At 40.7% G+C, this 12,192-nt stretch overlaps 1 protein-coding gene across 2 annotated transcripts in view; it reads right to left on the reverse strand.

Annotated features, from left to right (window-relative positions):
* tenm3 (teneurin transmembrane protein 3) overlaps positions 1-12,192 on the reverse strand; it is a 225,769-nt gene that overhangs the window by 146,199 nt on the left and 67,378 nt on the right. For both annotated transcript variants that reach the window (XM_028590658.1, XM_028590650.1), the window contains exon 3: positions 11,858-12,125. In XM_028590658.1, the coding sequence (XP_028446459.1) occupies positions 11,858-12,125 (268 nt within the window). The remainder of the gene's footprint in view (positions 1-11,857; positions 12,126-12,192) is intronic.

Below are 12,192 nucleotides of genomic sequence, written 5' to 3' on the forward strand. Positions count from 1 at the left end.
ACAAATGACTCTTTCTTCCAACCATGAAGAGTGTGTGTGTGTGTGTGTGTGTGTGTGTGTGTGTGTGTGAGAGAGACAGAGTAAGAGAAAGATTGACGATCAACACCTGCTCAATCCAGTGACCAGTTGTGTAGGGTATCCCTTGACACAAGTGCTTGCACATGGTTCTGTGTGTGTGTGTGTGTGTGTGTGTGTGTGTGTGTGTGTGTGTGTGTGTGTGTGTGTGTGTGTCAATGCATGGATTACCACCTCTAAATGAGGACATTCACACTCTCCTGTCATGTCCCACCCCCAGACTGTATAAAATAGGTCTCACCCCATTGTCTCCTGCTGTCATCTTCTAAGTACCCAATATATGCCCATAACACACCTCTGTAGTCTCTCTCTCTGCATCTCTATCTACAACTGTTGTATGTTCTGTCACTAAAACCAATATACTGGAAGCCAAATTTATGTATTTCCATCACTATATAGTAGATGTATGTTATTCCATCAATTATTGTATTCCATATGCAGAAGATAAACTTTTTGGTATAAAAAGTCAAGTTGGACCCTCACCCTCACCCTCCTGCTGTCTTCCCGTCGACCATTAACTTGTTGTCCTTCCGGGTCTAAATTGAAAATGATTTTTATTTTGTGCTTTTTCCAACATTTTAGTATGCGTTTGATGCTGTTTTAAACTTTTTTGTTTTTTTTCCCCATGGTCAACAAACCTAAATGACACACTTAATTTTTGAGTTAAAAAAAGCAGAAATTATGAATTATTTTGACTAATAGTTAAAGTCAGAGGATGTTGAGTGGATAATCACAGACTGGTTTATGTTAAAGTTTAGTCAGGATACTGTTTTAAAACCCTTTACGCCTTTTTTTTTTTAAAATACTATAAAATTAAATAAAACACCCAAAATTCAATGGAAGTAATTATTAGTTTTACCTGCAAAGAACGTTGTATGACTTCCATACAACGCACATATGCATCCAAGTTACAGTGAGGAAAATAAGTATTTGAACACCCTGCTATTTTGCAAGTTCTCCCACTTAGAAATCATGGAGGGGTCTGAAATTGTCATCGTAGGTGCATGTCCACTGTGAGAGACATAATCTAAAAAAAAGAAATCCAGAAATCACAATATATGATTTTTTAACTATTTATTTGTATGATACAGCTGCAAATAAGTATTTGAACACCTGTCTATCAGCTAGAATTCTGACCCTCAAAGACCTGTTAGTCTGCCTTTAAAATGTCCACCTCCACTCCATTTATTATCCTAAATTAGATGCACCTGTTTGAGGTCGTTAGCTGCATAAAGACACCTGTCCACCCCATACAATCAGTAAGAATCCAACTACTAACATGGCCAAGACCAAAGACACTAGAGACAAAATTGTACACCTCCACAAGGCTGGAAAGGGCTACGGGGAAATTGCCAAGCAGCTTGGTGAAAAAAGGTCCACTGTTGGAGCAATCATTAGAAAATGGAAGAAGCTAAACATGACTGTCAATCTCCCTCGGACTGGGGCTCCATGCAAGATCTCACCTCGTGGGGTCTCAATGATCCTAAGAAAGGTGAGAAATCAGCCCAGAACTACACGGGAGGAGCTGGTCAATGACCTGAAAAGAGCTGGGACCACCGTTTCCAAGGTTACTGTTGGTAATACACTAAGACGTCATGGTTTGAAATCATGCATGGCACGGAAGGTTCCCCTGCTTAAACCAGCACATGTCAAGGCCCGTCTTAAGTTTGCCAATGACCATTTGGATGATCCAGAGGAGTCATGGGAGAAAGTCATGTGGTCAGATGAGACCAAAATAGAACTTTTTGGTCATAATTCCACTAACTGTGTTTGGAGGAAGAAGAATGATGAGTACCATCCCAAGAACACCATCCCTACTGTGAAGCATGGGGGTGGTAGCATCATGCTTTGGGGGTGTTTTTCTGCACATGGGACAGGGTGACCGCACTGTATTAAGGAGATGATGACCGGGGCTATGTATTGCGAGATTTTGGGGAACAACCTCCTTCCCTCAGTTAGAGCATTGAAGATGGGTCGAGGCTGGGTCTTCCAACATGACAATGACCCGAAGCACACAGCCAGGATAACCAAGGAGTGGCTCTGTAAGAAGCATATCAAGGTTCTGGCGTGGCCTAGCCAGTCTCCAGACCTAAACCCAATAGAGAATCTTTGGAGGGAGCTCAAACTGTTTCTCAGCGACAGCCCAGAAACCTGACTGATCTAGAGAAGATCTGTGTGGAGGAGTGGGCCAAAATCCTGCAGTGTGTGCAAACCTGGTGAAAAACTACAGGAAACGTTTGACCTCTGTACTTGCAAACAAAGGCTACTGTACCAAATATTAACATTGTTTTTCTCAGGTGTTAAAATACTTATTTGCAGCTGTATCATACAAATAAATAGTTAAAAAAAATCATACATTGTGATTTCTGGATATTTTTTTTTTTTTTTTTTTTTTTTTTTTTTTTTTAGATTATGTCTCTCACAGTGGACATGCACCTACGATGACAATTTCAGACCCCTCTATTATTTCTAAGTGGGAGAACTTGCAAAATAGCAGGGTGTTCAAATACTTATTTTCCTCACTGCATGTTTGGGCAATTTGGATGAAAGGAACCCATATTTCTGATATAAAAAAAGCGTTAAACGGGTCAAATTGGACTTGAGGACAACACAAGGGTTAACGCTAGGTTAAGGCAGCTCTTTTTGCAGTGTGATTGTCATTATAATGAAAAGGAAGGACAGATTTGGATTTTTTTTTTTTTTTTTTTTATATTTGTCCTGTTGGAGCCATGTGTTAGGTTACATACACTTTTCATACCACGTGTTTAAAACAATACCATTTCTGTTAATTATTTTTTACTGACTATTATGACTTTTTCCCTTTTTGCCTTGATATTGAAAGAGGTATCGAGTATCTCTTTCTTGGTATTGCATAACTTCCATTATTATGGTATCAGGAATGAGTATGAAGCAGTGCATGGTCCTCTAGCGAAGTAACTGACGAGTAGGCTATACATTTGCAATTTTGCAAAAAAGAAAACATGTCTACTACCATTCAAAGAGGTGTCAGATTAAGTTATAACATAGAGCCCTTTCTCACTCAACATCACATACACAAAGGAGCTGGTATGAGGCACAACTTCACCTCCCACAGTGTAAGCATTAAACGTACAATCACTCAACACACATAAGCAGAGCAGCAATTTAACATGAACAAATTAGAGAGGAAACACAGGAGAGAATGGGGCAGAGAATAGTAGAAAAGAGAGAAGAAGTAGGATAAACAGGAAAAAAGGGAAAAGAAGAGGAAAGGGAGAGGAGGATGAAAAAAGGGGAAGGAGCTGTAAAGAGAGTCATGGGAGTTTTGTAGAAAGTGAAAGGAGAGAAGGATTTCAAAGACTATCTGTGAGTCTGGCAAATGTATTTGGCATGCAATCTAGAGAAGTGTTTGTCTCCAAGTCTGTGAATGTGTAAGAAGGGTTAATTTGCAAAAACAGATATCTCTGCTTTGTTTAACTCCCTAAATCATGTTATCTTTGTGCTAGCCAGGAAATATCAGTAAAACTGGTGTTGGGTTGTTTTAAGAATATCTCTCTGCAACTCTCTCTCTCTCTCTCTCTCTCTCTCTCTCTCTCTCTCTCTCTCTCTCTCTCTCTCTCTCTCCCTCTTTCCTGATTCATGTTTTTGTAGTGTGTACTCAAAGGAATATCAATCAAACTGGTGTTGGTTTATTCATTTTAAGAATGGCCTGTATCCTTTTTTGCAAATTAACTCTGCGTTATGTGCCTATGTTATTCTAAGCACTCCAGGGTTTATTCTCTTGTATTTGCCAGTTTGCTCATAGTCAGAAACACATGCTTGGAGTCTGCGTTAAAAGGGTGGGAGCGGGGACGAGAGGGACACAGTCATGGTATCATGTAGTGTGTGTGTTAATGTGTGTCTCTGTGTGTGAATGGGTGTGAAAAGGAGGGTCAGAGAGAACAGTATATAGGGTAAAGGTATGTAGCAGTTGGTGAGTGTTTTGTCTGCGAAGATTAACTCTAGAGTCTATATGATACCATGGCTGTGTCAAACACACACACACACACACACACACACACACACACACACACACACACACACACACACACACACACACACACACACAGGTCTATCTGATACCATGTCAGCTGACAGGAATGTTGAAGAGAGAGACAGCCACTGTTTGAACAGGACAAAGCTGGCTTGGACTGGTGTGTGGGGCTGATATTGATCTTTACATCAGGTCTGGTCCAGTCACTGTGTCAAACTCTGAAACTCTCAAGTTCATGATGCAGTTTTAATTCAACTCAATTCAATTCATAGTATCAAATCATAACAAGAGTTATCTCAAGACACTTTACAAATAGAGTAGGTCTAGACCACACTCTATAATTTACAAAGACCCACCAATTCCAGTAATTCCCCCAATACTGATTACATATTGACTGTAGATTTGATACATGTGATCACACGTCCGTAATACAGTTTTTTCCAACTGCTTACACACAAAATCTTTTCATGTCACACGATTTTTTAAACCTCTCACTCAAAGTGCAAAAATACACAGCAAAACTCCAAAACCATAAGCTCTTTCTCAGCCTTTCACTCAGTTTTCAATTGCATAAAACACTTTTTTTAAAACATTACTCACAATTCTCTACCTAAGACACAAAAATCTAACAGGAAGTGACTTGCTATCCATTTCTAAACATAACCAATCAAAATGCTATACTTATTTACCAGGGCACACACACCCTTCTCACATTTGCAAACACATTATGTCATAACTGAACACTAACCAATCACTGCTTTAGTATAGGCCTATACATAGGTCAAAGGTCAGATTACCAGTTTTGAACAATGGATGCCAACAATAGACAGAGAGTAAGAGGAGTAGGAGGGAGAGACAGGGGATAACAACTAGGAGAAGGAGGAGGGAAGAAGAGTAAGAAGGAGAGCCATCTCTGATGAGATCAGGGAAAGAAGCCCATCTTGAGTAGCTTTATAGTGGCATCCATACTGCATGCAACTATCTAATGACTATTTCATTACAAATCAATCAGACTTTGTTTTGCACAAAGTGCATACAATTCTTCCCCCCACACACACACACACCCCCCCCCCCCGCCCCGACACATTGTAAATGTAGATATAAACCTATGAAAGACAAAAGAGCTTTAGATTTAGAACAACAGTGTGTACATGGTATATCCAAAAATTTACTATTATGAAAAAAGTGTTTGCCATATGATGCAAATGCTTCATTTTGAGATGTGTTTATGGTATTTTAAATGCAGTGTTTCATTTTGAAGGAGATGTGAGGCATTTTGCATTTTGTGTGTGCAGTTTTAGGAATTGTGTGTAGAGTTTTGAAAAAAGAAGACATAGTTTTGAAAACGTGTGTAAGCAGTTGGAAAAATGGATGGGGAGCTCATTAACTACAGAGGGAGCAGAGGTGTATAAAGTACTAGAGACCCATACTTGAGTAAAAGTACAAGCGCTCTATCAAAAAAGTGACTTGAGTAGAAGCACCCCACTTAAGTGGAAGTACTAAAGTATTCAACATTTTTTGTACTTAAGTATTGCTGTACATTGCTGGATATGAAGGACGTTTCTGAAATAAACCCCAAAAGGTACATTAATGTCACAGCTGTTATAACTACTATTATCTGATATATATATATATAAAATCACTTATTAACAAATACTGAAATAAAATGTGTGATGTAGTGGAAAGTTAGCAAGATAGCAAAATATAGATAAACTAGCAGTTTCACATCACAGGGTGAAACGGTTAACATCCAGTACTCACTGCAGACTGAAACAACTCAGGACTAGCTTAATCTGCTGCAACAATGGCTAAATAGAAAGAGTACAAACTTACATCGTCTCTGACTTCTGAACAGGCGACCATAATGAAAAGAAACGCGACGCGATCTCTGGGATTTCTTACGTAACTAACGTAGCTGTAACTACACACACTGTAACCTACACAGTCTCCGTAGCGTGAGGCATTCACAACAGTAACGAGTAACGATGCAGAACATACAAAATGTATCGGAGTAAAAGTATTAAACTCATCGAAAATATGTACTAAAGTAAAAGTGGAAGTAGGAGAAAAAAATAATACTCCAGTAGAGTACAGATACAGCCTTCTACTTCGTTACTATACAGCTCTGAGAGGGAGTGTTCTGAGGCCACACAGAACCATCACAATATCACTCATCTCAACACTACTCAGGTTTAGACAGCTCTTTTGGCAAAAACATTTGCCTCCTTTAACACATGTAAAACATGTTAAAACGTAGCCATATTTCAAAACAATGTATAAAAACTCATCCTAGGCTGATAATCTGACTACATTTTGCAACAGACAAATTTTATGTCAAACACAACAAAATTCTCCATCCAGCCACTGCATACAGTATATCTGAATTAGGAGCTAATCTATAAACGGGTCTAATTAGTTATTTGGGTCGCAGGTTGGACGGGCAGGAAAACCGCGGATGGCAGTGACTTATGTTTTATAATCAGTCTGCACAGATGTTTTTTTTTTCCAAGTTTGTATGCGTGTGGAAGCAGCAGAGACACAAAATAACACCCCAAATCCTAGAAAAAGGGATTTTTTTCATAATATGGGCACTTTAAAGCTTTTACAACTTTATTCTGAGTAAATGTAGATGTACACTTTGTATTTACTTACTTACTTTAAGTCACCTACACATTATCAGGGGTAAAACCGCGAGATAAGGCGCAGAGCATAGTCCCGGCTCTTTAGTGTATACGTCATCACCGGCTGCCGCCTTTCATGGTTGCGCCTTGGTCAGCGGCAACAAGGTCAAAGTTGAAATAATTTGAATTTTGAGCGCAGAGCTCGGCGGCAATTTTGAGCAACATGCCAAGGGTAGTGCTTCGCCCGAGTTGTCTCCACCACTCTCCCCATAATAAAAAAAAGGCATAGCCAGCGCAGAGCGGTTGTACTGCGGATCATGTTTATCCGCTACCCTGGAAATCCAGAATTCTCGCGAGAGCACAATTTGAATTTGCTCAGCGAGTCACTCTGGCATTCAGTAATGATGCTCATTAACTATGCCCTTGTAGCCGAGTTGCACCAATCACATCGGTGTATCTGATATAGGTGGGCCAGAGGCGAGCTAAACAGATGACAACAGTTTAATCTACCAGTTAGCGCCGCTGGTAGCTTAGCTTATGGGGCTCTGGATACGTCACCCCGAGTGTTGTTGTGATTGGTCGTAGTGTTATCCAATTGCGTACAGTGAGTTTTTCAAATGCATGCTTGGTGCCGCCCCCCGAGTTGGGCCATTTTCATTACTCAATGCCAGACCCTTAATCTTTCGGATTTGGGTCTGGATTTCCAGGCTATAGATCCGCAGTAACTTAACTTAACTTAACTTTCAGAACATGAAAGGAAACTCCCCCTGCTGGTGCTCCACTGACACGTTGAGCACAAAGAGCAGATGTGGGACACAGAGGGGCTCTGTCTTCCGCTTCGGTCTGTCTACTCCATCTAAAAAACATTGGTACTTAAACTATGGGCTCAAGCCCCATAAGGCTGCTCCTGGTGCTGCCTATGAATATAGTATTCAGACACCTTATGTTCTGTTACTCGTTACCGTGGATATACGACTGTTGGAGTCATATTGGTCATATTCATCAACTAGCTTACAAAGGGGGAGTTAATACAGATTCATCCTCAAGTCTATTTTGACACTATTCTATGTGAAGTGCTTCAAAGCAACCTCATGCCCTTTATTATAGTGATTTTAGTGATGTGTAAGCACCTCTATCTATGAAATGAAACACTGAGATCATCATGCGATACAAAATTTAAATAAAATATAATTCATTCATTCAGTCTGTACATTTATGTTATGTTTTTGTTTGTATAGTTAGTAGGACAGGAAATGCTGTGGTAGCTTACTGGTATCAAAACATGTAGCCCTAAAAGTTAGACTTTTTTTCGGCAAGAAACTGACAGTATGAAGGATGGACCAACCAAGGCGTCCACTACATTGAGCTTTGAAGATGTTGGATTGGAGTGCTGACTGAATGTGTATGATTTACCATGCAGGGAGTGCCTCCAGGTCACACAGCATTTATTTTTCAGTTCCACCCGAGAGCTCATAGTTTTTCTTACACCGTCTCCTAAAGGCCTTGCAAGTTGTTTAATCTCCAAGTCTGTCTGAACGTGTGTGTGTGTGTGTGTGTGTGTGTGTGTGTGTGTGTGTGTGTGTGTGTGTGTGTGTGTGTGTGTGTGTGTGTGTGTGTGTGTGTGTGTGTGTGTGTGTGTGTGTGTGTGTGAGAGAGAGAGAGAGAGAGAGAGAGAGAGAGAGAGAGAGAGAGAGAGGGTGAGACATACTATTTCGTACACACCCTTATACCACACTCACAGGGTCTTTCTTTTCAGTGGGGGTGGGCTCAGTTTTGAAAGACGATGCTCTGAACTTCACTTCACATGGAAGTCTACTGCCAGACGTGTGTGTGTGTGTGTGTGTGTGTGTGTGTGTGTGTGTGTGTGTGTGTGTGTGTGTGTGTGTGTGTGTGTGTGTGTGCGTGCGTGCGTGCGTGAGTGCATGTGAATGCAAATGTGTGTACCATCCACTGTACTGGCTCTACCCTCTGAATGGTGTGTGTGTGTTTGTGTGTGTGTGTGTGTGTGTGTGTGTGTGTGTGTGTGTGTGTGTATTAGCCTTTATGAATATGAAGCTGAGCCAGGGACATGGTTTGGCTGTCCCAAAGGCTCAAACCTTCTCCAACTCACACATGCAGTCAAAATGCTGGGGGTTGTTAAGATCCTAGATACAGACATCCCCCTCTCTATCAATCTATCAGCATCCTCTTTTTTTCTCTCAGGGAATGAGAGAAAAAAAGAGCACGACAGAAGAAGACTGGAAAAAAAAAAGAGTTGGCTACAAATTGTCTGGTGAATTAAAGGTCAAGGTTAAAGTTCCCTCATAAATTGTGTGTGTGTGTGTGTGTGCATGCAATGCATGCATGTGTACTAGGCTTTTATAAGAATATAAAACTACACCAGGGTTCATGGTTTGGCTGTCCCAAAACACACATACACACACACACACACACACACACACACACACACACACACAAACACACATTCAAATGTTGGGAGTAACAAAGGCAGACAGTTCTCCATCTATCAATCCGTCACTCTTCTTTTCTCTATGGGTGAATTTTCTCTTTTCTCCATTAACGAGAGCAGGACAGAGAAAGGAAAAAGGAGTGACAGAGGGAGTGGAAATTGTCCGGTGAACAGAGGGTCAAGGCTGCTCACATAAATTGTGTGTGTGTGTGTGTGTATGTGTGCATGTGCGTGCGTGGGCATGTGTGTGTGTGTCTGTGTGTGTGTGTGGACAGCTTGGGGGCAAAAGGCCTTTATACAGTCGCCAGCATAATGTGACACTGCAAGAGAGAACTGTGATTGTTAAAAATTCTGAAAACTGTGAGGGGAATTTGTTTTCAACAAAGACAGAAAGAGAGCAACAAATCATTCAGTGAACAGGGATTCAGGGTTCAAATGATCCAATAAAATCTTTGTCACAGCTGAAAGGAAACACACACTGGACTCGGAATGCACTGAAAGGCGAAAACTGCGATTAGAAGTCTAAAGGTCTAGGAAACTAGCAATGTAAAACGATTCAACAAAGTAGCTGTATACTTGGATTCACCGTCTGCCTTACGAGATTGTGAATTGCCGGGAACAGATTAAAGTTATATCAATTACATGATGTCCACTAATAACCACAACGCTCCATCTTGTGCCGCTCTCACCTCTTTTTGCCAGCCATTTGTTTATGTAAAAACTTTGTCCCTTAAAGACTTTGTGAGGCTTATGACATCTCTGGTAAAAGCTCTCTGCGAGTGCACTTTTCCAGTCCTTTAAAGTAATAAAATACAACTTTTTCAGTTGTGCTGCTCTCTTTAAGGCCCTGACACAAATAAGTGAGCGTCTGCCGTCGCTCCAAGTTTGTGCGGTGTGTGTCCCGCACCGTCGCCACTTGTCGGCTGTTGTCGGTATGAATAGCCAATCTATCTGATTGGCTGTTCAGCTGTGAGGAAAGCAAACGACTGTAAGAGCGCACACAGAAGGCTCTTCTCATTTTTCATCTCATCTGATCAATCCAGTACACAGAGCTGTCAAAACTGCTAAAAAAAATGACATTTGTATTCTCTAAAAAACACATACGTTCAAACAATGGAATAACTATTTTTGCACATTATGTCCATAAGGTGGCAAACGTGTACAAAGAGATACATAGCTACTTGTGTAGGCATATTTATTTCAACAATAACTTGACTTTAAAAGATCTCTACATACCTACAAATTAAACTAGTGTTAAAAACTAATGTCTTATACAGTGAAATTTAATAGAAAGACCGTAATAGATCTCCATCTCTCTGCACCGCTAAACAATTAGCCCCCCTATCAAGCAAGCTAGCTTAATAGCCAGCCGGCCCGCCACTAAATTAGTAAAATGTAACAACTTAATGTTTCATTTACACACTCTTGTCACATTGTGGGAAAGCACATTGCTATCGCCAGATAAGTGACAATTTTGTCCGGCTAATTTTCTGTAACTAGTGTAGGATGAGGACAGGTTAGGTGGGTGGAATTAGCAAGCTAACTAGCCAGCAGCGGGCCGTTTGGTTTTGGTCCCTCCACTCCACAACCACTGTAGGGAGATTTGAAATCAATATAAAAATGATACATACAATTTCATTCTACATAGAGTTTCTTTATTGTTACAGTAAGAAAAAACTCAGGAGGAGCACATCTCATTTCACATACGTGAAGGTTATGAGGTTATGTTGGACACTGTCCTGAATGAGAACGGGGTACCACTGTTTTTATAGCATGAGTTCGTAAGATTTAATTTCCACCACATTTATAATCAGCTAGAGCATGTTAGTTCAGTTCCTTTGTTGGCTGAATGTCACACACATTTCACATTTTTTTAAATTGGCATCCCTCACAATACGGACACATTTGGGGTGGCAGTCCATTTCACTTTGTCATATAGTCAAGTACCAATCAATGCCTCTTCATTTCAGTGTTATGCATACTTCAGCACTGATTTTGTGCTGTGGAGATAGGTCTGACTATTGGATACTAATATTCCTCTAGAATAATGGATTTTAACACCTTTGGAATTATTTATTGACCCTTCAAATTGGAATAAACTCTAAGTAGAGTTTCATACAACAAAATGATGTTTGTCAGAATGGAAGAGACCACATCAGGATTGGCCTTATTGCTTATCTCATCTCATTATTAAAAAGTAACTACATTCACTAAACAACCTAAGGACAAAAGAGACACCAACATGAGTGAGTCAAGCAGGCCAAACAAAATGACAAATTTAAAACAAAGGATTTAATGCCTCATGTTATGTATTTCTTTTTAGGATAAAAAAGTTTGATTGGCTGTGACTCTTGGTTTCCAGTTTGGGTACTTGTTACACTAAACCTTCATTTGTTTGTGATTTGGCATAAAATTAACTTTCATATTTGTCTTTTTAGGGTGGATAATCATTCGGACTGTATAGGTGAAGTATAATGCTTGAGTAAACTTGTGTTGGTGTTCAAAATTCAGGTCCTCCCATTTTAGGGAAAGCCCCACTAAGCGCAAGTGACTAACATCACTCCATCATCACTGTCACCATAAACAGTAATGCTGACCCTGGTGACTACAGCTATGGCTCTTTTGTGTCAAAGTTAAGGGCTACTGCAGAACATACTGAAGAAAAATGGCATAGACAGATGAAAAGTAAGACAGGATTACCTTGTTTCCAGAGGCACATTGCTACCCAGCACCCAGCTGTCTTGCAGCGGGACGCTCTCGGGGGGCGTGGTCTGCAGCTCGGCTGGTGATTGGCCGGCCACAGGGGCCGGACTTCCAGTAGGAGGGGTTAGCTGACGCGTAGAATTCAGTGATTGGCCAGCGTGGTGCGTGGAGCCCAGGGATTGGTTGAGAGCTGTTATTGAGGGCTGCTGGCGGTGGGGCGGAGGTACTGGAGGCAGGGTGGAGCCGTGGTGATTGGATGGTTGCTCTGTCAACAAAAAAGGAGAAGCATGTTTAGTTTCGTTCTGCTTTTATAGAGTGACCGCATACTTTTT

This window comes from Perca flavescens, chromosome 2, assembly GCF_004354835.1.
Source record: "Perca flavescens isolate YP-PL-M2 chromosome 2, PFLA_1.0, whole genome shotgun sequence".
NCBI classification, from domain to species: Eukaryota; Metazoa; Chordata; class Actinopteri; order Perciformes; family Percidae; genus Perca; species Perca flavescens.